A 25,177-nucleotide genomic window follows, 5' to 3' on the forward strand; every position below is an offset into this window, starting at 1 on the left:
TTCAGAGGCCTCTGTGTGTGCGTGTGCACATGTGTGTGTGTGAGTGTGCCTTCTCTCTGGCGCTCAGAACCCTGTAAATGCAGATCAGGCTACTTCCAAAATTCCAGCAGCATTACCGTCGCCACCAAAATGACAAGAGCCAGCGATTCATGCCCGGTGGGAATGGTAGCCCGCTCAAAAGAGAGGCGTCAATCCAGCACAGACAGGAAAAGACCATCGGTGTGCAGGGGGCTGGCAGAGCAGGCCCCCATAGCTCTAGTGGGCATGGATGGTGCCAGTTGTAAACTAATGTGACAGATAGATTTGTTCGTCTGCTGTGTTTACACCCACACGCGAGATCCAGATCCTCATTTCCCTCTTACCATCTCTCTTGGCAGCTCGGTTTCCACCAGAACATGCTCCACTCTTGCTATTTTGTGTCCCCATTATAATCGCTGATGGAAGTTCTATTCTTTCACCTCGTACCTCGTTACCTATTGCCCTTTTTGTCTGTGAGTTGCTTTTTTTTTTTTTTTCCTGAGGAAGATTAGCCCTGAGCTAACTTCTGTGCCAGTCTTCCCCCACTTTATGTGTGGGTTGCCGCCACTGTATGGCCTGTCAGTGGTGTAGGTCTCTGCCCGGGATCTGAGCCTGTGAACCCAGGCCACTGAAGTGGAGTGTGCCAAACTTAACCAGTATGCCACAGGGCTGGCCCCTGTGAGTTGCTTTTTTAAAAATAGATCCGTGATTGAGCTTTTTTGGTGGTGGCCACGTAGAAGCCAGTGCACATCTGATGGGTTTGGTTCTTAGGTCAAATTATAGGTTCCAGAAGCGTTGTGAGCATACGCCTCGTTCTGCTGCTCACAGCAGTGCACTGGGCCTACAGCTAGGCCCATGTTCCCCTCAGGGAGCAGCTGGTGAGGGGTCGACAGAGTTGTGCGGCCTGTTGGCTGACCTCCCCGTCCCAGGGCAGAGACGAAGCTCTTCCCTCCCACGGCACATGCATCAGAGCGCATGCAGGTGGGAGCTCCTGCCCGCCCTCCCCAGAGCCCGCCAGGCCCCACCTGTATCACTCTCCATGTTGCAGGGATGGGCCAGGCCTCTGCTTTGCTCTCTCTGTCTGGCTCTCTGGTCTTACTTCATAGTAAATGAGTATTTGGTGCGGAACCACTAAGCCCTGTGGCCTCAAGGAGTGGCCGAGAGAATGCTGAGCACGGAGGGGCCTGGGTCTGTGCAGTGGGGCAGGCAGAGAGCAAGCCCGGGGCTGCATAGAGAAAGCTCCCCTGACTCAGGTAAACTGAGTCGTAGGTGGTCCGCGAATGCTCTCTGGGGTGCTGAAGTGGCCGCCGTGGGGGTCTGTGGCTCCTGCCATCAGGGGTCCCTTGGGTGTGGATTGGAGGGGGCCGGCGCCTTGGCCTTTGCACACTTGCCCATGCCCACGTGCTGGGCACAGCCCCCTCCCCAGGGTACCTGAAGCTCCCGGGGCGGGGACTCTTCCCGCAGTGCACTAGGAGTTGGTGGGGAGGCCCCTCCCCTGGGATCCGATGCTGCTTCCCCATCTGGGGCTCCCTGGTGTGGACCCCACTCCCGCCTGGCGAACTGATTGGCACCCAGACGTTTGTGCTGTTCCCCCGCAGGTCCTCTGCCACCTCCCTGGGCTACATGGGCGTGTGGCCATCTGGTGCCCTCCATTCAGGCCGAGGGGAGGGCAGCTGTCCATGGGCAACCCCTGCCCACTGAGGGTGGGGCAGAGATGGGTGTGGAGCGTCTTCTTGGTGTCAGCTCTGATCGCCCACGCTGAGGCACTGAGGAGGGCGGGCGGCCGGCGGCTTCTGTTTGTTTAACTTTCCATTCTTTTGACAGCGATGCTCTGAACCGCTTCCTGCTTCCCCTGTAAACATGGGCTGCTTCAGCTGGGCCCAGCGCTCCCTGGAGCGGTCACGCTCCTGCTTCAGCAGAACAAACGGCCTTTCATTCTGTGGCACTTCTGAAATGTTTACAGAGCGCGTGTTCGGGGGGGCTCTGAGTGCATACCGCTGCGCCCGGCCGTCTGTAGGATTGCGAAATCTTGGCCTCGGTGCCCAGTTACCGCGGTGGCCAGTGTGGCGGCAAGGAAGGTGTCAGAGACTGTTGGCTGGGGACTTGGGAACTAACACAGCCAGAGGAGGGTGTCTCTCTGGAATCTGCTTTGTGAACTCAATTGTTTTTATACAGCCAGGTTCTACCCACCTACGACAGCCTGGACGAGCCCTCGGTGAAAACCATGAGCTCCATATTTGCCTCCTCCCTCAATGTGGTCACCACCTTCTACGTCATGGTAGGACCCTTTCATACCCTCCCCTCCTCCCCCATGTCACAGGCAGCAGTGCCCAATGGGACACTGCCTCCCTCCAGCTCCTTAGAGTGTGCCAGGAATGGACGCAGCCCTCCACCCCGTGTAAGCCTGCCCTTGGCTTCTTTCTCATCTCAGTACCCACAGGGCAGCTCACTTCTCAAGGCAGCTCCAGGCCAGCCCAGGAGCCGCTTCCACCCTGGGCAGCTCCCATCCCAGGAGGAGCCCAGGTGCCTTGGCGCATGGCTGCCCCCAGGTCGTGCTCACTGGAGCCTCTTCTTCCTGCCTCTCCAAGGCCTTTGCTAATTTGTTATAGAAAGGGGGCGTGTCCCTTAAGGGGAGATGGAAAGTGTGATAGCAGAGGAGGAAGATCAGCTTAAGTCCCAGCCCACAGGTGCAGTTACAGCTCACGTCTTGGTAGGTTTTTCTTCCAGTCTTCTTAATGCTCCTGTTTGTTTGTTTTTTTACATTGCAAATAAAATTAGAACTACGCTAAGATTATAGTTGTTTCTCTGAACTTTGTGGTTTCAGCATTCTTGTTGGTTTTTACAAATGGTCCATGCACATTGTTGTCGACACTGCATCTCAGTACATGGGGGACCACAGTTTACCCCCCAGTTCCCTGGTTTGGATCTGGAAACCAGAGCAAGATCGGCCCCTCTGTGTGTGGGTTTGTGGGGCATTCTGACTCCTCCCTTTTCATGCAGGGGGCTCCATTTTCTTGGTGTCCTGTTGTCCTCATGAAAAGCCGTATCAGACCGTTGCCCCTAGACATTTAGCCTTCTGGTTATGAAGGAGGAGATTTTAGGAGAGAGGAGCCTGGCGGGGGCTTGGTCTTGCCGCAGCTGCTTGGGCAGCGGCTCGCAGGCCGTGTGAGGGCAGGGCGCCTACCACGCTCGCCCTCTGCTCTCGTCTCCCACAGGTGGGCTTCTTCGGCTACGTGAGCTTCGCCGAGGCCACCGCGGGCAACGTGCTGATGCACTTCCCCTCCAACCTGGTAACCGAGATGATCCGAGTGGGCTTCATGATGTCGGTGGCAGTGGGCTTCCCCATGATGATCCTGCCCTGCAGACAGGCCTTGAACACGCTGCTTTTTGAGCAGCAGGTAAGGTTCTGGAGGCCCTTCAGACGCCGTTTTGCTGTGATCCCAGTTACGTTCTTTCCTCTCGGCCTTTGCCAGTTCTTTATTTTCGTGAGCTGTGATAGGCGAAGCTTTTCCTAGTTAAAAATAAAAAACCTTCAGTTAAAACGAAATCTTTTAATAGGGATTCTTTTTTTAAACCGACTTTAGAGAGAAGAGACAATGCCAGACAGACCAGGATCGATTCACACGGGAAACATGGAGTCAGGCCAGTGTCTAGGCAGGTTAGGCCTGTCTGCCATGACTTCCCAGCTACGCTGCTGGTTCCCCGAACCAGAGAAGTAGCTGGAAACCGGGGGCTTTCTTCAGAGCAGTCCTGTGCGGGGAGGGGTGGGTGGGACGTGGAGGAGCAAGGTCAGCAGACGGGCGCCGGGGTCAGTGCGCTCTTTTGTTTACCTTTGTGTACCTGAAAATTTTAACGCTTTGACAAAAGACATCTGAGCCGTAAGACACTGAGTTTCGCTTGCCATCGTGTGTGCAGGCACAGCTCTGTATAGTCCTTTATGAGAACTTTTCAAACGTACGGACGGGAACCAGAATTTCCCTGGCTCTCTAACTGTTGCCGAGTTGACGATAGAAGGCATGTGTAGAATAGCTCATGCCCAAGGATGCCTGTCCGGGAGCCCACGGACCCACGGCTTTTCTCTGTGGCAGTGTCCCGGCCTGAGGTCCTTGAGCCTGGTCTGTGTTGTCAGTCAGGACTCCTGGTGGCTGCACAAGTTCTGCTTGAACTGCTTGGCCACAGAGCGGGGGAGGGGTTGCGGTCCCAGAGACTCCAGGGGAGAGCCAAGAGCCAGACAGGAGGGCGGGCCACCTGGGCCTCCAGAGCAGCTGGAACAGGGCTCACTGTCCACGTGGCCAGCATGTGGTGGAGGTGGCTTCCTGAGGATTCTGCCACCAGAGACAGCACCTGATGGCAGAGGCTGAGCTCTGAAGGACTAGCTTCCCTCCCCACTCCAGTTTGCCCCTTCACCCCCAGCAGCTGTTCAGGCACCTGGGTGCCAAGCGAGGCAGGATTTAGCACTTGGGGGGCAGTGGTGGGCCCAGCTCCTGCAGCTGTGGCATCCTCCCTGCTGGCCTGGCCCCACCTCAGCCCCCAGCGGTTAAGCCTTACTGACTTCAGTCTTTCACTGTTTGATGCAGATATGCACTTTATACCTGAACAGCATTTGTGTTTCTGTATATAACACATTTTTATAGTTTTTTAAATTAAAAAATCAGTAGTGGCATTATAGGGAATGTTAAGAAAGGAAATTCACCTGCGTCCCTTCCTCCTCACGTGGACGGCTTGGCATTCGTGCGGTCTCTTTCCCGGGGCATGGCAGGAGTCCTTCTCTGTTTTCTCCCGGTTTCAGTTGGCGTTGCCATGGAAACCCACAGCGTCCCCACGCCCTTGCTCTTTCACCTCTCGTTGATGCTCTGGTTGTTGGGGTCTTTCACCCTTGACCACTCAGGGGCAGCTCTCTCACGACCTCCTTCATGCATGTAGCTTCCCCCCTTCTCCTCTCCGCTGGGAGGAGTTCTTAGGTAAATTTCTAGTGCAGGCGTTCCGGGGTCGAAAGGTATAGACCTCGCACCCTTGCTAGACTATATACAAGTGATCATTCTGAGGTCGACCAGAAATTCTGGCTGTAGCTCCCTGTCTGTCCTAAGGAAGCCGTCTGTGTAAAAGTCTATTCTGGAAATTGGGTCCTTTGAAATTCTAGTTCTGGAAGGTTCTGAAGCCTCACTTAAGTGGTATTTTCCTAGCCCAGGAGTCGTAATCACGGGCAGCCCCTCCTGTGTGCCTGGCCTTGTTCTAGAAGATTCATTCTTATCATCTCATTTGGTCCTCACCAAGCCTGATGAGGAGAAGCTTCTAGTATCCTCATGTTTACAGATGAGGAAACTGAGGCACGGAGGTGAAGTAACTTTGGCTTTGATGACACCACATCGTAGCCTTCTCCTCTTCTCCTTGGACTGCATGTCTCACACCTGTTGAAGATGAGGATGGTGCAGCCGAGCTCATGCGTGTGCAAGAGTGTGTGTGGGCGGGTCCTGCTACACTCTGAAACCCGCAGGGATGTCACTGTGGAGCTATGCATGTGCAAGAGTGTGTGTGTGGGGGGGGGTCCTGCTACACTCTGAAACCCGCAGGGATGTCACTATGGAGCTGGGTCTGTGTTCTGTTTTCTGTACTACATGCACTTTTCAAGTCTCTCATGGCCTTGCTCTAAAAGGAAAACGGAAGGACTTGATACTAACTTTCCTAAACGAGATGATAAAATTGACATCCCATACCTGAGCGAGGAGCAGCCTATGCCTTCCTGGACTCTGGCGGGTTCGGGTTGCGGGTTCACATTAAAGTTGCTCAGCCAAATCTGATTGCCCTGGGAGCGCTCCCCTCCCGGCCTTGCAGCCACACCTTCCTGGGCTGTTGGAAGAGCCCTTTAAGGGCCTGCTTCCAATAGAGTAGTAGAAGAAGTCAGTCATTTCAAAACGATTTTTTTTTTTCTCACGTAGCAAAAAGACGGGACCTTTGCCGCTGGCGGCTACATGCCCCCTCTGCGGTTTAAAGCGCTCACTCTCTCGATTGTGTTTGGAACCATGGTTGGTGGAATCCTGATCCCAAATGGTAAGTGGGAGGGCTGCTCCGGAGCCTGGTTTCCTGCTGGCTCTTCCGCTCTGTGTTCCTCTCCATCCTGGCTGTTACACGTGGGGCCCCAGGGGCATCTGCCTCGAGTCTTGCTGTTCAACAAGGTCACCCGGAATCTTCCTGCCATCCCCTCTGGTCTCCTGAGAAAGTCTAGAGACTCTCAGGTGATTTTTTCTTTGGCGCCCTGAGAATGGCATAGGACAAAACGTAACAGCTCAAGAGAACCACAAACATGCGTGAAACCTCAGCAGTTGACGCCTGGTCAGAGACTCCAGTGTAGGGACGCAGGCCGACTTGTGACATTAGAGTTCGTAAAGCAACTCCTTCCTTGCTGTCGACCCCTGACTTTGCTGAGTGTCATCCAGGGAAAAAGTGAAGGCCCTGAGCAAGACTTGTCCTACTGCCAGCAGACAGACAGAGCTCATTGTCATCAGATATTGAGTGGAACCTGCGTGTGCCCTCCCCAGGTGACAACCCAGAGGCCCCACCTTTCAGGCTCCTGGCTGCCACGTCTGTCCTAGCACAGGTCCTGCCAGTCGCTCGCAGAGCAGCGGGTGGGGTGATTTAAGACAAGCCATCCAGGGCCTGGCCCCCTGGCTGAGTGGTTAAAGTTCCGCACACTCCACTTGGGTGACCCAGGTTCGCAAGTTCAGTTCCCGGGCACGGACCTACTCCACTCATCATCCGTGCTTTGGAGGCGTCCCACATACAAAATACAGGAAGATTGGCAACAGATGTTAGCTCAGGGCAAATCTTTCTCACCAAAAAAAAAAAAAGCCATCTGAAAAGCCCCTGCTGGGCACCCAGATGCCCAGAGGCCGTATGAAGAATCAGAGCAGGGTTGAGCTCTCTTTGTGCTGGGCTCCACAGGAAGAGGCTGGCTCCTACTGCCTCACTTAGGCTCACACAACCAAGGGCAGGAGCAGTTAGCCCCGTTTCACTGGCAAGGAAACTGAGGCACAGAGAGGAGGGAACTTGCCCGAGACTCCATAGTGGGAAAGGAGCAGCCCCAGGTTCCCAGACCCCACACTGTGCTCTGTCCATGGTGACAGATGGGATGCCCCTAAGTGTCCTTGTGGGCACAGAAGGGTGTGCCTCTGCTCCTTGCTAGTGTCCCAGAGGTGGGCCCAGAGAAGCCTTGGTGGCAAGGCTGGTTCACCTGCTGGCGCTCAGCCCTTCCTGTTGCTTCTTGTCCCCAGTGGAGACGATCCTGGGCCTCACGGGCGCGACGATGGGAAGCCTCATCTGCTTCATCTGCCCGGCTCTGATCTATAAGAAAATCCACAAGAACGCCCTTTCCTCCCAGGTGAGTGCTGCTCACAGCCTCTCTGCCCCGCCCGCCCGGGACTGATCTGGGGTGGGGAGAAGAGGAGGCGGGTTCTCAGTCGCGTTCCGTGAACCAGTTAGGAGTTTCTTAGGACAAAGGTACTTGGTCCCGTGAGTCTGGGAAACATGGGGTAAGCCAAGGTCAGCAGTCTTTGCACCACAGGGCCACCTGGAGCCACCACCACTTTTGTAGGGTGGTTCCCAGGGGGCTTGGTGTGTGTGTCGCAGCAACTTCTCTGAACAGCTTTTCTCTGTATGTGTGTCTGTGTGGTGACTGGATTGTCCGTTTGTGGGCTCACACCTCTCGCTGCTTCCCATCACCATTCCCGCTTGAGGCCACCCCTGTTACCTCACGAGGGGCTGTCTCTGGTGGAGTTGCCTCTCCAGTCTCTTGCTGTTACAGACAGAACAACGACGAACATCTGTGCACACGAGCGTTCCAATATCTTTGAGAAAGTATCCTAGGAAGCTTTTAAAAACTTCAAAACAAAGGGTGTGAGCATGCGTAACTGCGTGGCTTTCGCCAGGTGGCTGTGTCAAGATCAGCCGCTGTCGCTCCACAGCTTAGCACCAGCCTCTTTCCCTTCATCAGACGAAGGGGGCCGTCTCGGCTTCCCAGGAGCGACAGTGAGCGTCTCTTCAGGTGTGTAGAAGCCCCTGCATTTCTTTTCCTGGGAAGTCTCCATTCCCCGTGCTCAGCTTTTATGGACTTGTTGAGCTTTTGCTTATTGATATATTTTGGTAAATTTCTCAGCAGTATGGTATACATTCAGCAAATATACACATAATTCTCCTGTACAGCTTGGTAGGTGTTTGCTAAGTGAACCCAGCCTCGGAACCACCGTCCAGGGCAGATATAGAACATTCCAGCACCCAAAGCTTCTCTGGGGCACATTGCAGGCTTTCCTCCCCAAAGATTGCTGCTCGTCCGCCTTCTGACATTTTGGGATAATTTTGCCTGTCCTTTGAGTGGGCATGAAGGGAGTCTTATGTATTGGCATGTTTCTGGCCTCCTTACCCCATAACCACACCTGTTACTGTGGGGCAGGTGGTCTGTGCCTTCTCCTTGCTGTGTGATCTTCCATTGCACGGGTCTACCACAGTTCACGCAGAGCAGGCAGCGTCCTGCGTGGGCTGCTCCCCACACCTCTCTGCGCATGTGTGTGCTTGGTCAATTATTCACTGAGGTGGGCATTGCTGGATTCCAGCTTATGTCCATCCAGCTTTGTAGATTTTGCCAAACTTTTCCTAGTTTTCCAAAGTGGTCCTCAGGACCATATTAGAATTCCAGTTGCTTTCACATCTGCTGCCCCTTCTCCAAATCCTAGCCCTTCCGCCAGGTGTGTAGCGGTACCTCACTTGAGTTTTAGTTTGTGATTCCCAGGTGACTGATGATGCTGAATACCTTTGCATGGGCTCATAGCTGTGTGGGGGTCTCCCTTGGTGAAGGCCTTCAAGTCTTGCCCACTTTTTATCTATTGCTTTGTCTGTCTTTTTCTTATTGATTTGCGGAAGATTTTAAAAGATTCTAGATGTCTTTTTTCAGAAATATATATTGCAAATATTTTTTCTCACTTTTGGCTTCCTTTTCACTTTCTTTTTCTTTTTAAATATTTTATTTTTCCTTTTCTCCCCAAAGCCCCCCGGTACATAGTTGCGTATATTTTTTTCAGTTGTGGGTCCTCCCAGCTGTGGAATGCGGGATGCCGCCTCAACATGGCTTGATGAGCAGTGCCATGTCCGCACCCAGGATCCAAACGGGCAAAACCCCGGGCCACCGAAGCAGAGCGCACAAAGTTAACCACTCGGTCACGATTCCGGCCTCCTTTTTCACTTTCTTGATGACACCTTTTGATTAACAGATGTTCTTAATTTGAGTGTGGTTCAGTTTATTGATCTTTTTCTTTTGCTGGGTGCTTTTTATGTACTATTTAAGAAATTTTTGCTTATCCCATGGTCCTGAAGATAATTTCCTGTTACAGTGTGGAGGCTTTTTATTTTACCCGTCACATTTAGATCAATGCTCCATCTGGACTTGATGGTGTGAGGTAGGGGTGAGGCTCGTGTTCTCTATATGGCTGTCTAGTTGCTCAGCACCCTCCTCTCCCCATGGCACTGCAGCAGCTCCACTGTCATCAGTCACCTGTGGATGGGGGACTCTTCTGTCACTGGTCTGTCGGTCTCTCTCTTGTACTGGCGCTGCCCTGTTTTGCTGGCTGTGGCTTTCTGAGGAGTCTGGTCAGGCAGTACAAGTCCTGCAACATTACTCTTCTTCAGGATGGTCTTTCCCAGTGTTGGCCCTTTGCATTTCCAACTAAACTAGAATCAGCTCGTCGCTTCCCCCAGAGCAGCCTGTTGGCTTTCGATTGGGGTTGCACCGAACTACAGATCGCAGAATTGGCATCATCATTCAATTTACAACATTTTCTAATTTCCATTGCTGTTTTTTCTTTCTTTTATGGCTTTTATAGATTTTCAAACTTTTGGGGATTTCCTAGTAATCTCTGATTTCAAGCATAATCCTCCTGTGGCTGGAGAACACACACTGAAGAATTTCAGTCCTTGAACGTTGGTTGAGATGGGCTTTGTGGCCCAGCACATCGCCTACTCTGAGGATGTTCAGTGGGCTGTGCGGTCTGCAGTTGTTGAATGCAGTGTCCTATGTATGGTTAGGTCAAGTTTACTAACTGTGATTTTCAGGTTTAAATATTTTTACTGACTTTTTAATCTTTTCATTTATCATTATGAGAAAGGAATGATAATTTCCACTGTAATTGTAGATTTGTTCATCTTGTGTATCAAGTTTTGCTTTTTATTTTGAGGCTATGTTATTAGGAGCATACAGATTTAAGATTGTTATATCTTGTTAAACTGACCCTTTTTCTTGTGAAATGCCCCCTTTTAATCTTTGGAAATGCTTCTCTCCTTAAAGTCAGCCTTGTCTGATATAATGTAGCTAACCTAGCTTTGTTTTGGGTTTATATTTGCACAATATAGTTTTTTCCATCCTTTCTCTTTTGATCTCTCTATGCCTTTATATTTAAGATGTGTCTCAGCATAATAGCATATAGTTGGTTTTTGTTTTGTTTTTATCCAAGCTTTTAACAGGAGTATTTAAGATTATTTACAGTTTAATGTAATTGCTGATTTTGGGGGGATTAACGCTTCCATCTTACTCTTTGGTTTTTTTGTCCCATCTGTTCTTTTTTTTTCTTGCTGGCTTTTGTATACATCGAGCATTTTAAGTATTTCTTCTTTATTCCTTTATTAGCTGACATTGTATTTTTCTGTTCTTCTAGTGGTTATGCAAAGCAGTTTGATATGAATCCTTCACTTATTAGAGTTGACTGTAAATTAGTTTTTATTACCACTTCCCAGATAAGGCAAGTATCCTGTGATATTTTAACTCCATTTATCCTCCTCTGGCTTTTGGTGCTGTTGTTTTTGTGTGTTTTAATTTTACATATACTTTAATCCCTGCAAGACAGTATTATTTTTTATTCTTTTTAAAGATCGGCACCTGAGCTAACATCTGTTGCCAGTCTTCTTTTTCGTTCCTTTTCTTCTCTTCCTCCAAGCCCCCCAGTACATAGTTGTATATTCTAGGTGTAGGTCCCTCTGGTTGTGCTATGTGGGATGCTGCCTCAGCGTGGCCTTCTGAGTGGTGCTGTGTCCGCACCCAGGATCTGAACCGGTGAAACCCTGGGCCGCCGAAGTGGAGCATGTGAACTTAACCACTCAGCCGCGGGGTCAGCCCCAAGACATTATTCTTGTTTCAGATAGTCAATATTTATTTATACCGATCCTTGTGGCCTCTTGGTTTTCTGTCCCTTGGTCCCGTCTCCTGGCATGCTTGGTAGTTTGTGGACATTATGTTTGAGAAATTGGAGGGGTTCTGGGTGATGTTGTCTTCCATCCAGCCGACGGAAGGCAGGCAGAAGGCCTGTGTCCAGCTGAGGCGAACCTGTTTCTGGTCTGCTCTCACTCCTAGGGTATGGCCCTTCCCGGGTCTAACTAAGCACCATCACCCTCAGATTGCCTAGTGCCCTGCTTCGGTTTCATCTTCCTGGCATCTGCTCTCGTGGGACACTCTGCACAGCTGGCAGCTGGCACGTGCTTTGGGGAGAATTGCACACAGAACGTGGGTATTTTTCTCTGAGTTTCCTCTTCTCCAAGATCATAGCCCCTCAAGTCCTGGCTGCTGGGGAGCCCTCACTCTCAATTCCTGGTGCCCAGCCCTACGCATGTGTGCCAGCTCTGGGCTGCTGCTCTGTTATCCCTGTGCTCAGCACCACTGATCGGGAAGCCTGACCTAGAGGCACCTCAGTGCTTCTCTCTGTTCTCTGGGGTCTCGCCCCTCAAGTCTCAGCTGCCAAAGTGGTTCACCATTGTCTTCAGTGAGGTGATTTTAGTGAGTTTTAGGAACCCCTTAGAATATGAGGAAATTAACCCATTGCCTGCCGAATTGCAAATATTTTTCCCAGTTTGTCAAGTCCCAGTGTTTTAGTCCATCAGATTCTTTTTAGGAGGGAAAAAGTCATAGTTAGAAAGACCCTCCCACTCCAGTATTACTTAAAAAAAATTTTCCCTCAGTTCTTCTTGTACTTTCATGACTTCATTTTTTCATTTAAATCTTTGATCCACCTGTATTTTATTTGGATGAAAGAAACAGAGTTGGCATCCTAAGTTTTTTCCAAATGGTTCCCTGGTTGTCAGAACACTATTAATCCATCACTGATAGGAATGTTACTGCTTTCATATAGTAAATTCTTGTACATATTTAGGCCTAGTTTGGGTCTTATGTTTTAATTCACCAGCTGGCCTGTCTAGTCACGTGGCCTTCCACACTGTTTTAATTACCCGGTCTTGAGGTAGTGCCGCCTGCTCTGAAACACTTCAATGCTAATCCCTCTTCTTCACCTTTATTAATAACATTCTGGATACTCTTGCTTGTTTATTTTTAATATGAACGTATGAATCAGCCAATCTAACTCTAAACAAAAACAAGTCCAGCTTTTTGCTTTTTGGTCTAAGTGGAAGTCATTGGCGCTGTACATTAATTTAGAGAGAATCATCTGTATCTGGCTCGCCTGCAGTCTGTGCTCGTGAGTCTCCCTGTGCACGAACGGGCGTGTGCTCAGTCTCATCCCCTCTTGGGCCCTCTTCTCTGTCTCCGTCTCGCAGACACCGCACACCTCCCGTACCATGTCTGGGAGATGGGGATCCCTTCTTCCACTGGTTTGTCTAACTGCTTGTTGTTTGTATATAGGAAGGCTACAGATTTTCATATATTAACTTTTTAGCCCTTTACCTTACTGGACTGTCACAGAATCTCTTGATAATTTCACTCTTCTTTTCCTTTGTTACGACTTTTCTTTCTCTCGTCTGTGTGTTGTCTCGCAGCCCTGGCCGTGGCGTTGGTGATGTGAGGGCCCAGCTTGTCGTCTTCCTGCCTCAATTGGAACAGCTTCTAGTGTTTAACTGTTTAATGCTGGCTTTTTCTCACGCCTTGGTGTGTACGTAGACATAAACGCACGCGGAATCGTGTTAAGGAAGCACTCTCTGCCAGTTTTACTGTGGTTTTTAAAATCTACAGAGCTTGTTGAATTTTATTAACTACTTTTTGAGCCTGTGTGGAGAAGATGCTAAAGCTTCTCCCTCTGAGTCAGTGTCCTGGTGAGCTACATTGTGAGTCAGTTCTGGACCATAGACTGTGGTGTAGTGTTGGTACGTGCTGCCGTGTTTTATTTCCAAAGACGAGTCTTCTGAGGAACACACTCAGAAATGTGGCAGGAGTTTGGCATGCCAGGCCTGGGGCCTAAGGGCATCTGCTTGGGATGTGGCAGGGTACCTGTCCCCCGTTCTCCCCCCGCCCCATCCTGGGAGCTCTGGCTGCCGCTCCTGAGGAAGGCACAGACCTGGCGTGAAGCCGAGTTGGCTCGCCCAGCTTGCCTGAGCTCTCCTGGGCGCTGCGGGGCCTGTTCCCCCCCACGGACCTCCAGAGGAGCCAAGAAAGGTGGGGAGCATGGACCTTCTGGGAAACGTCCTCGGAAGAATATGCTGGAACTGTGAGAACACAGTTGGCCCTTATCCGCCATTGTGTGGTTCACCCTGTAACTTGAAAATTGGAGAAATCAGAGGGTCTCTCTAGTCCTGACTGACACAGAGGAGCTTGGGTTCCATTGTCTGGAATTGATGCTTCTGGAATTGATGCGCTGTTGCCTGGAAGCCAGCAGAGGGAGCAGGAGGTTCTGACAGGCTACCAAGAAGATTGCCAAGGAGGGGCGGGTGGGAGCCCAGAGCCAGGAGGAAGTGTTCACAGCCCAGCCTGCACCAGGCCTCCATGCAGCTGTTCTCCAGGGCAAGGAGGACCACTCCTGGGGCAAGGAGCGAGAGAGTAGCAGCGCCTGGGGTGGGCGTCCGAAGGCCAACCCTTTGCTCCTGAGAAGATGTCAGTAAGTAAACGTGCACCGCGACTCGCAGAGAAATGAGCCCCCACGGGTTGGCCATCTGATCTGAAGCAGAGCATGACCCCCAAGACCCTCAGCTGGAGTCCACGTGCTGGCTGGGTGCCTGCCTGACACTGACCACGCCGGCCTGGAGACCGTAATTGGGGCGTGTGGCTGCAGGGCAGCAGCCCTGCCTACAGGCTGACCTGTCTCGGTACTGAGCTGCAGCACGTGAGCCTGCGGGTCTGCAGACACCTGGAGGTGTCAGGAGGGACAGCGAACGTGTGCTCCTCACCCCTGGCTGCTTCTCTCTGCTCTTGAGTTGGGGACCCTGAGCAGAGATGGAGGCTACGGGTCACTGTTCAGGGGTACTCTGGGATGCCAGGTTGTGCGTGGGCCCCAGGCCGAGCCCCTGGTTTTCCAAGCCTGGGCTAAGATGTCAGGGTGTATTTGCACGTCTCCTCCTGGCTGGCCCTGCCTGGGCTGGGAGGACTCAGCGTCATCAGGGCTCCGTGAAGGCGGATGTCCGGCACATGGGGCACGTTTATCTCCCTTTTGCCGGGTCGGAGCAGCCCTCTGGACTCGCAGAAAGTTGTACCCGGAAGGTGCGTGCTGAGGGGCCAGGCTCGGGCCCCAGAGGGGGACCCGACAGGGCCGTGGCAGCCCCTGCTCCCCACACTGGCTCCACCTGAGTTCCTGGTCCATCCACCGCTGCCGACCCGTACAGGGGCTGTGTCTCTCCTCACTGGGGACTTTGGGAGAACCAGCGACCACTCCTCTTTGCCTACGTTCAGCAGTCAGCTTCCCAACCTCAGTGGCCAAGCAGGAACCCAGGAGCTCTGGCCGCTCACTCATCCTGGGGCCTCATAGAAGCCTTGTGTCTGTGGGACAGGTCTGCAGTCAGTGCCTCAGGGGACTTGGGCGACACCTGTGCCCTTTCCACATGCCCGGCCCCCCTGGGGCGCCACATGCTGCCACGTGGGTCTGTTCCCGCCTGGCTCTGGCTGACTCTTGCCTTCCAGCACTTGCCACCTGCAGACTGCAGTCTGGTCACTGCATGAGCTTCACCCTGGGGACTGAGACTCGCTCCGTGTCAGGCACAACCCCACGTGTCCTCACTGATGCCTGTGGCGTTAATGCCATGGTTCCCCTCAAGCTGGGCGTCTCTGGCTTCTCTGCCTGGGTGTTTTCGTGGGCCCGTGGTGTTTCTTCAAAGGAAAGGGTGAGAGTGGAGAGCTGGGATATGTGCCCCGTGACAAAGGCTCTGGCTGGGCCAGCAGGCTGCTCACGCTATGGACAGCGGTCAGCTGGCAAGTGCCCCGCACAGCCCAGGGGTGGCTTGCAAGCCAGGTGTGTCAGGAGACGAGTGGGGTCTTGGCAAAGAGAGAGGGTGGCGACTGCCACCAGATTGGGGAGACGAAGGACATGCTCTGCAAGTGGGGACATGGGATATCTCAGGCAGGTGGCAGTGGCAGGTATGTGCAGTGCCACATGGAGCTGGGTTCATTTTCTGGAACTCCTGGCTCCATGCAGGCCCTTCTTCTTAAATCGACCTTAAGCTGAGGTTTTCTTGATCTTTCTCAGGAAGCTCGCTATCTCTCAGCATTGACAGAGTTAATGTTTTTTATTTTGCATTTGATTTTTTTCATTAAGCCCAGGAAGTTGCGTGTTGAAATAAATCTTTCGAAGTCTTGGATGAAATGTTGCCTTTGGCTTGTCAGTCTCCCATGGAAATGTTCATTGATGTCCTCGTAAAAATACCTGACGTACAGTGACCAGTCAAATGTCTTCATCTTTGTGTCAAGACCATTTTAGCACGGCTCAAACCAAGGCCTGGAGGTGAATGGGGTTTTGTTGCTGCCCCGGGGCGTGGGGAACCCCAGGCTCACAGAATTCCCCCCAAGTGCTGTTCTCGGTGTCATTCTGGAACTGTCTTCCTCCCGACTGGCTGGTGGTAGTGGGTGGAGTCGCTCTTTTTCCCATTTCAGTATTTCAGGGCTCTCGCTCAGGTGTGGCGATTACCCTCTCAGGGCTGCAGGAGTCCAAGTTGGGACGTGAATTTTTTGTTGTTATTTCTCAGCGACGTCATTTCTGCCATTGCCTGGAAAAATATGAAATGAGAGAGATTTAAAGTTTCTTTCTTTCTTAATTTTTTAAAACTACTTTGGTCATATTCGGACACCATCATTGCTCCACAAATTTTCCCTTCATGGTAAGAAGATGTGATATGCTGATCTGTGGGCACACAGCTGAAGCTGAGCAGCCACACACTTTTAAGAAAATAATTGGGGCGAAGGGCGGGGCTCAGGAGCTCTGCCCTGAGCTGTGTATTGTGGAGTCTGCAGATGCTGTTCCGACCAGAGGCACAAATCCCACTGCATCCCTGCACGCACCTCAGGCGGCCGCCAGCACCTGACTGTGCTGGCTAGGGGTCACTACCAGAGGGCCCCTTGCGACACCATGGCCAGGCCTCCTGCACCATGGCTGACCCCAGGAGCATGGCTAACACTTTGTGTCCATGAGCACTGACCCAGCTCAGTGTTCCTGGAGTGGCAGTGAAGAAAATGGACTTTTTCCCTGAGGTTTTTTCCTAGCTGTCAGCATCCCCTTCAGGAGTACGGGTCCTTTCTTCCTGTGGAAATCTCTCTTCTCTAATTGTGTTGGACCTAGGAAAGTCTCACTGGTTCCTTTGATCTGATATTTTTAGAGTCAACATGCCTTTCAGAAAAGGGTTCTGAGTTCTGGCTCTGAGCCTGGGCGGAGGAGGGTGGCGGGGTCTCCCTGGCTCTCCGGCAGGCCGCCTCACGGGCTCCTCTCCTGCAGAACTCTGCAGAACCAGGAGTTACTGCCCCCTGGGGAGAGCCGGGTGGGCTGGGCCCGGGCAGGGCAGAAATAGCAGCATCCACTGCTGTGGTGGCATGAATGGCACAGAGAGCACTGGTCCAGCATGTGCACGTCTTAAAATAGCAGGAGCTGCAGGGGGAGACAGTTATATAATGTGGGGTTGCTGTACTGAATTACTGAGGGCAGCATTTAGGATCAGCTGTGGGGTCCCTCAAAGGAGGGACGGGGACGAGGCCCCTTGACTCTCAGGCATGCCTCCAGTGCAGCTTACTGGGCAGCACCAGTGGACACCCCCAGCTAAAGCGGGCAAGGAGCCGCCTCCTCCACGGCTGTGTCCCCGTCTGGGCCTGCTAGGTGACTTTGGGGGACAGATTGTTCATACTTGGGCTGTGAGGAGCCAGGCACCCAGTGGTCTGGGCCTTCCGTCTACATGGCCACTGGGGGAGGGGGTGGGACATGCAAGGGCCCACCTTCAAGCTGGACAGTTGCCCTGAGATTCTTGCTCCTCTGGGCAAAGCTGTCAAGGGGCCCAGTCTCTGTAGCCGTGAGTGCAGGCGTGTCCAGCGCCAGGCTCTCCAGCAGGCCTGGCCTCTCCAGCAGGCCTGGTCACTGTGCTCTGCCAGCGAGCAGGCCCCTCTGTTCATGCACAACGCCCCAGCTTCCTTCAGGCTCCCCTGGTGCAACCCCCCCGCCAGCCCCTCCCCACATCACCAGTGCAGCTCCAGCAGGTTTGGCCAATGATGCTGTCACATTAATCAGTGCAGCACCTTCATCTCCTAGTGGTCAGGGGCGCTGGTTGGCAGATAGGATCATGGCCTGCGCGCACTGTGCCCCCAGTCCCTCCCATTGCGCTCACAGAGGGGGCTGCATACCCCCACACCTCCCACCTGCCCTGGGAAGGGTTGGGGAGGGGGAATATGTGACCTCTTTTGCTCCTGGGTCTTTTCCTCCTCCAGGTGGTGCTGTGGGTCGGTGTGGGCATCCTGGTGGTCAGCACATACATCACCCTGTCCGTGAATGAGGAGACCCCCATGGACTTGGCAAAGGAAGCCCCTGGCAACCCGCTTGGAGAGGCCGAGGGTGCCATGAAGGTGGAGGTGGCCCGGCTCCCAGGTAGGTGACTCTCAGGTACACACATGGCTGCCCAGGCAGCATCACCTCAGGGTTATGAGACGCAGGCTGTCTCACCTGCCAGCTGCCTCCGTCCTGTAGGGTGATGGAGGGCGGGGGCAGGGGACATTCAGGGGGCTAGTAGTGGGCGGCCGCCTGAGTGCAGGGGACAGACAATGGATGGTGGACAGCAGGGCTTGGGTCTCACTGCCCACCATTCAGTGCACTAAGAGGTAAGTAAATTTGTGGCTGTTGCTCACATTTGTTTCGTTTTAAGGGTGTAAATTTCGAGCCAGGTTTCATGTGGACAAAGTCAGTGATGCCCCCTTGGCTTGCTGTACTGTGTCACGGTGTTGTCACTTGCCCTTGCTAGAGTGACGGCCCACACTCCCTCCTGCAGCTGCAGGCCCACCCCAGAAGGCCCCGCCTGTGCTGTGGCCCTGACACCCACCTGTGGGTGCACTCGTGGGGGTGCGGGGGTGCATGGTTTCCAAGCGTGGCTTTCCAGAGTACAGTAGGGACTCCATTGTGTCTGGGGGTGGTTGGTGCTTGGGGAGCTGAGAGAAAAGAGGCTTCTTGAAGCCTTTGGCCCCCCCCAGGCAGAGATGGGAGGGAGGCGCAGGGACGGCTACCTCCACGCTGGCCCCTTGTTGCCCGGCCGCATCAGGCTCAGGTGGTGTCTGCGGTAACATTCATTCTGGGGGCTTCTGCCCTGACACTGGTTGGTTTTTATGCATTCACATGAATGGTGCGTACTTGAGTGTCTGGCTCACCTCCCCTGCAGAGAGACCCCTGGCTTGGATTGAGATTGGCCACGCTGCCCGCCCAGCATGCCTCTGGGGGGAGGCCCCGTAGGGAAGCAGTGCCGTTTGCTGGTGGATTTCAGGTGCCTTTGGCGGTGATGGCTAAGGAGTGCCTGCCCTGGTAGGAGCCTGGGCTCCCCACCTACCGTGACTGACAGGGGAAGGGTCCCGAACGGCTGGCAAGAGAGGTGAACGTGCTCCGCGTGCTTGCTGGTGCCGGCGAGCCTGCCAGCAGTTGGAGGCACGTGGCCCTCGGATTTGTTCCCGTCTCTTCCGGTTTTTCCTCCCTGTGCTTGGAGAGCCCCGGCTGGAGTCAGCATCCCACACAAACTCCCCTGCAGAGAGCAGTCTCTCTGGGCTCTCTTCTTGGGGGTCCCTGAGCCCGGAGTATTGGGGCGTGCGCTCGTGTGCCTTCCTAGGATGGCGAGGGCTGGCGAGAAGATTCCCCCTTTGCAGGTTCCTTGCAGAGAGGGCCCCTGGGAATAGTGGGGTTCAGCAGAGAAACAAGTTGGAGTGGCCAGAAGCTGCCTGGGCATCCAAGCCGAGTTTCACAGATTTGGTAACTTGGACGGGAAAAATCCACTTGAAGAGGGAGGTGGACGTCATACGCTCACCCCTCTTGACACCTGCTGGGTTCCTTGGCCCTGTGTACTATGGGGACAGAAGTGGACTTGGGCACTGGTGTTCTCTGTCTCAGCCGGCTGCAGACCTGCCCGGTAGTGGATTTCTCAGCATTAAGGCAGCACCAAGCTGCTTGTCCCCATGTTGCTGCGCGGCCTCCAGCCCACGGCCGGCGGGAGCAGCTGCATCCTGTCATGGAGGCGGGCCGCGGGCCGCTGGCTCACCTGGAGCCCGCCGCGGCCACATCTGGTTTCCATTTCTTCCACGAGGCTGTAACAAAACACATGGCCCCTCTCGGAACCACATGCCGTTTGTTTGTAGCGCCTTCTCCATTTTTCTCACCCCTGGCCTCCCCTGTAATTGATGGGTTGCCTCGTTGAAGCAGAGCTGGGTCCATAGGGACCTTTGCCGTGTGCGCACCCCATCCGACTTCTGCCTGTTGGCTTGTGAGCATAGTTTTATTGGTCTCTTTGATGTCACAGAGGCCAAAATGGTACAGACTTTCTTAGCGCCCTGCACCGGCCCTGGGACTGCCAATGGGAGTCCTGCCCTCCTGGGGACACATGTGACAGGCACACACAGCCTGGCATGCTCTGTGAGTGCGGAGCCCACGCATGCGGAGCCCACGCACGTGCTGGTGAGGTGCACAGCAGGTGTGGAGGGAAGAGGTTGCTGAGCCCTGCAGAGGCTCTCAAGGCAATTATCCATTTAAAAAAAAGGCAAATTAGGCCATTTATCTCCTGTCTGATAGCGCCCTAGAGGTCTGGCAGGGCGGCGCGGTCTTCGTAACACTCTCGGCTCCCTCTGACTACAGCCACGTCCCCTTTCTCCTCCCAGCGTCTGCACCCCATTGGCAGTGTTGGGGAGCAGCCTTGGCCTACATGTGTTGTCTGACTCATCTCATCCCCCCAGAGGGAGCGACACAGCTGTGCTTCTGCTTGGGGAGAGAGAAGAGGAAGGGGCAGGCTGGGCCTCTGGGTGCCTGGCAGGAGAGCAGATCAGGCCTTCAGTGGCATGGAAAGGAGGAGGGCCTGTGGGCAGCAACTACGCATCCGTGCATTCGCACTCAGGTCGCGGAGGGTGACCACAGGCCGGAGTGGGAGCTCGCCACTTCCCCTCCCTCTGCTCCATCACAGTGCTTCTCCCAGGGACTCCCTCGACTGCTGCCTGTCACCAGCACAGCCCTGTGCACACAGGCGGGAAAGTATCCGAACTGTGACAGATGCCAGTGTGCGTGTGAGGGAGACTGGCTCCACGCATGGCTGCCTTCTCTCTAGTCTGGGAGCAGCATGGTCCTGCCTCAGCTGTCCCGTGCCCGGGGAGCAGGGGCTTTAACAGCCCCCATGCTGCGTGTCACGCCCCCTCCCGCTGCTTGTGCTTTCTGTCCAGCTTCTCTGCCTGTGTGCGAGGCTGCGGCAGCGAGCTCGTTGGCGCTGTCCAGATAACTGCGCCAGCGTGGCCAGATTCGGAAGGGTCCCTCGGGCAGGGAGGGCGCTGCCTTCTGTGTCCTGCCCTGAGTCACCTCGGCCCACCCTCGTAGGTCCCCCAAGGAACAGCACCCCCGCCTCCACCTCCTGCCCGTGGCAGACGCGCCTGTTTGCAGGAGAACCATGAGGAGGGAGCCAGACTGGTGCCACGGCCACCACCCGCCGGGACACTAGGGTCCAAGGGGCCGTTGAGACTCCCACATCTTCGAAAAGATGAGAGAATGTGGTAGTCAAGGTTTCCCTGCCAGCTAAGTCAAGAAGAGTGGGTTTCAGAAATGAGCCCTTAGCAAGTTATCCTTTCTCAGGACAGCGTGGAGGCAGGCACTTGGAAGGAAAGGCAGAAATCAGTTATTGGGAAAGTTACCCAAAAGCAGGGCCGGGCTTTTTAAAGTAATGTCGGCTGGCTGCTCTTGCTTCTGAGTGCATGGCCCTGGGGTCCTGCGCGTCTCCTGAACTTGGGGCTGTTTTCCAGTTGACAGGGACTCCATCTGTGGGACTCAGGTGTAATTTTAAAAGTCACTTTAATTTGGTGCTGGGCAGTCGGAGATGACTTCTTCCATCTTTATTGATCACAAGATGCTCAGAGGTGGGTCGATGTCTGTGACTAGCAGGGTGCACCCCCAGACTTGGGACGGTGGTTTCAGAGGGGAGTCAACAAGGAGGAGCCCTAGCCCCCGGCCCTGCCTTCCAAAGTGGAAACCAGCCTCGGGTGCAGATTTCCTCATCTCAGTGGACAGGGGCGGCTCTAGATGTCATACCCCCCATACTGCCATGCGTCCTGGACCCCAGAGACAGAGTCATAGGTCCAGTCCGCCTGGCCCCTTCTCCCTGAGCCAGCCTTACAGAGTGACTGGTGCCCACACTGGATGCTGGAAAAGAGCACCTGATGGGCAGCCCTCTGTCGGCCTATCTCAGGGCGCTCCCGGCCTGACTCACCGTCAGGAGGGTAAGTGTGTCCCTTGTCACCATGCAGTGCTGTTCTGAGTGTGGAGGGAGGCCGCTGACATCCCAGACTGCCCAAGCAGTTGGGGAGCTCCCACCGCCCACAGAATGAGGCCTCAACATGGAATTTTCCTGGGTCTGGTTCCCTTCGCCTGGGATTGCTGGCAAGTCATCGTTTTCGGTAACTGGAAGTGACGACCTTGAGGACGAGCGACATGGGGCAGCCAGCAGCTGACCAGGGAGGACCCTTTGGGAGCCCCCTGGGGTTTGAACTGGCTATGGCACGCCCTCTGTGGGCTGCTCCTGAGCCCAACTGCTGCTTGCCTCCCAGGACAAGTTGGGGCCAGAGCCGCCCGGCTCCCACTTGTTGCCTGGCTCTCACTGGCGGGAGAGCCACCAGCCACCCAGGGCGGTTTCCTGTCTTTGCGCAAGCTGAGGCTATGTCACCATCGGAAGCAGAGTAGGCATGGGGCTTTCAGTTACTAATTCTGAAGTTTTATGTTGGTTTCACTGCAGCCAAGAGGCGTTGCTGGCCAACTGTCCCGATGAAGAGCTCGGTTCCGTTTTAGGAAACACCGTGTCCTTTGCCTGCAGACAGCTGCGAAGGGTGGAGGCCGGGCCAGTGGCCTGCCGGGTCGGGGAGCCCCGGGCCCCGCAAACAGTTGAGAGTCATGCCTTCCCACGATGATTTCCAGAGGGTGGTCCCTCCCTGCATGCCTGACGTGGACTAATTTTGTTCCCTGCCGAAACAGGAGTGCTCAGGGGCGACTTGGTCCTGTGACAGACGGAGCCTTTCCTTCTTTTCTCGTGTTTTTCCCTCCCCTCCTGGCCCCTTTCTGAACTCTAATCTGCCAGACAGACACCTTGATTTACGGGGTTCTGGGGTGAGCGCAGGGGCCTCTGCCAGGGTTAATTGTGTGGCGGTGACCAGAACATTTTCACCTGCTCAGGCCATGGCCACACGCTTATTTGAATTAGCCACTTGGTTAAACTGCGCAGTCCAGGGTGTGCTTCCTGCTAACTAGTCCCCCAGCACCCAGCAGGGTCCCTTCCCTGGACGTCTGTGTAGGGGACAGACCAGCTACCTGCTGTCTGCCTGTGTGGAGGTGCCTCCCCAGGCCGGCACATCAAGTCGGCCTGGGGCATTTCCTCCTTGGGGAGGCAGCAGGCCCCCATCTGAGCAGGCCTGTAGTGAATCCCCTCAATGTCCTCACTCGGGCCCCTCCAGCTGCAGGGCCATGCACAGGGCCTTGCCAGCCAGCAGCACTGCCGCCCACAGAGATTTCAGCCTCCCTTCCTGGCCAGTCGTTTCCTGAGATGGGAGCAGAGGTTGCGTCAGGCCTCTGAAATGAAATGACTGTTTTGTAGAGTTTTTTCTCTAGATAGCTCTTTAGTTTCTGCCACGTTAGCCTAACACGTAGAAAGGAGAGTTTAATGGAGACAGTTTCCTAAGATGCTCTGCTGGGCCTGGTTCTGTGGGCCCTCCTCGTGCGCCTCTCACCTGGGACCTGCGTGCGGCTACCATGCAGGGAGCTGTCGGGCCTCTCAGAGCATGGCTGTGGGATGCAGGGGGAGTGGGGCGGTGGGCAGTGGGAAGGGACACTCTTTTCCTTGATTCCTTTCAATACTGATTTCCACCGTCAGCAGTAAGACATCGACAGAATTGCCATCAGCCTTCCCGTCCCCGCCCCCCAGTCTGCAGCAGGGGCTGAGTTTGGCAGGTGGTTGTCCCCACAGATGCCTTGCCGGTTGGCCGCCCCCAGCCCGTGACAAGCTGCGGGCTCGTGCTGCCCTCTGGTGGTGATGGAGTGTTGCTCTTCTGTGCCCAGTTAGGTGTAAATTGCATTTTGACATATTTTTGTTATGAATACACATGAAAAATGACAGTTTTCTGTGCTACTTAGCTGCTAATGATTGAAGAGGGAAAACAAATAACTGCTTAGGCTCTGCCACTCAACTGGGAAATGTGATTACAATCCAGGGAAAGCTGCCTGGCACCTGTGCTGATTGGCGGTGTGGCCGTGTGCAAAGGCTGCTCAGTTAGCTGTGCTGTGCTTACAGGCCAGAATCCAGTTGTGGACGTAGCCGGGGATGGCCGAGAGAAGCCGAAGCTGCCACGTGAGAAAGATGAGATGGAGCAGGCCCAGATTAAAGGCCCCGTGAACGTGCCCCAGAGGGAAGACGCCGAGGAGAAGCAGGAGGAAGTGCAGCTGGATCGGCCCGGGCAGGGTAGGGTGGCTGCCCAGCGGGAGGCCAGAGGGCGAGGAGGGGCGTCCTTGGGGCGCTTTCCCTGAGCTTACCCAGGTGTTGGTCCTCTCTGCCTTCTTCCTCTGATTCAGGTGGATGTTTTGCCCCTGACCGAAGCAACTGATTGGCAGCGCGCCCTCTTGTAGTTTTCTAGAAGTAGCATCAGTCCTCAGCTAGACAGCTATCATATTATAAAAGGTGGCACTTGCTGGCCCATTTCACTGTCGGGCACTAGAACCCAGTTCACAGTCCCTGGGCCATCCTCCCCCGCCCACTCCCCTACACATCTTCTGTCTCTTTCCAGGCGTTGCGGTACCTATGGGTGAGGCCCACCGCCACGAACCCCCCGTCCCTCATGACAAGGTCATGGTGGACGAAGGTCAAGACCAAGAAGGACCAGAGAAGGAACATCCATCCAAACACATGAATGAAAAGGCTCCTGGGGGCAAGGGTCAGAGGGAGCCTCCTCTGCCGGATTCAGAGAGAGGGAGACCTGGACAGGACCAGGCCTTGGAGGCAGCAGGTGGTCTTCCTGAAGAGCCTCAGAAGGTTCCAGAAGAAAACGGCCAGCCAGCTGTCGAGCCTGTGAAGAAGGAGCTGGGGCCAGGCGACAGGGGTGTGCACTTACAGCCCCAGGCGGTGCCCCCCGAGGAGCAGGATACCCTGGTGGCAGTTGCCAGGGAGAGAGCAGACAGTCTCCCCCTGCCAGTCCATGCCGCGGGGGCCATGGGCCAGCCGGCGGAGAAGAACGAGCCTGGTGGGTGTCAGCCTGGACCTGTCTGGGCACCCTCTCCTCTCCTTGAGGGGATCCCTGGAATGGGGTTGGACCAGGCTGGGTGAGGGGCCAGAGGGACCGATCACCCTGCTGCTGTCTGCTTGCTTTCTTCTCCCTCAAGATTAGCCTGTGAATGTAGCAGCCCCCGCAGCAGCTGTTGGGGAAGACCAGGAGTTTGGTGGCTTGACAGCTACTGTAATATCTGTCACACAGTTGTTTGCCAGACCACTAAATGTCAGGTGCTGCGCTGTGCCTGCGTGTCTGGGTGCACGCGGGGGATGGCGCGGGAGCACTTGACAGGTACCACGTTGTTAAGTGCCGTCTAAGAGCTGGTTAGGATGGTTCCTGCATGTTAATTGGCAAAGGCAGTTAATGCTGGCTCTCTGCCTATGAGATTGTTAAATATGTTTTATTACTTCCCTGGTAATCATCAGGTTGAATATACACTGTGCTGACGGGGGAGGGAGGGCAGTGGAGGGTAATTTT

At 54.4% G+C, this 25,177-nt stretch overlaps 1 protein-coding gene across 11 annotated transcripts in view; it reads left to right on the plus strand.

Annotated features, from left to right (window-relative positions):
* SLC38A10 (solute carrier family 38 member 10) overlaps positions 1-25,177 on the plus strand; it is a 42,236-nt gene that overhangs the window by 11,296 nt on the left and 5,763 nt on the right. For all 11 annotated transcript variants that reach the window (XM_023651801.2, XM_023651799.2, XM_023651800.2 and 8 more), the window contains 7 exons: positions 2,194-2,296; positions 3,234-3,416; positions 5,955-6,066; positions 7,287-7,393; positions 17,663-17,819; positions 23,731-23,898; positions 24,221-24,673. In XM_023651801.2, coding sequence (XP_023507569.1) covers positions 2,194-2,296; positions 3,234-3,416; positions 5,955-6,066; positions 7,287-7,393; positions 17,663-17,819; positions 23,731-23,898; positions 24,221-24,673 — 1,283 coding nt within the window. The remainder of the gene's footprint in view (positions 1-2,193; positions 2,297-3,233; positions 3,417-5,954; positions 6,067-7,286; positions 7,394-17,662; positions 17,820-23,730; positions 23,899-24,220; positions 24,674-25,177) is intronic.

This window comes from Equus caballus, chromosome 11, assembly GCF_041296265.1.
Source record: "Equus caballus isolate H_3958 breed thoroughbred chromosome 11, TB-T2T, whole genome shotgun sequence".
NCBI lineage: Eukaryota > Metazoa > Chordata > Mammalia > Perissodactyla > Equidae > Equus > Equus caballus.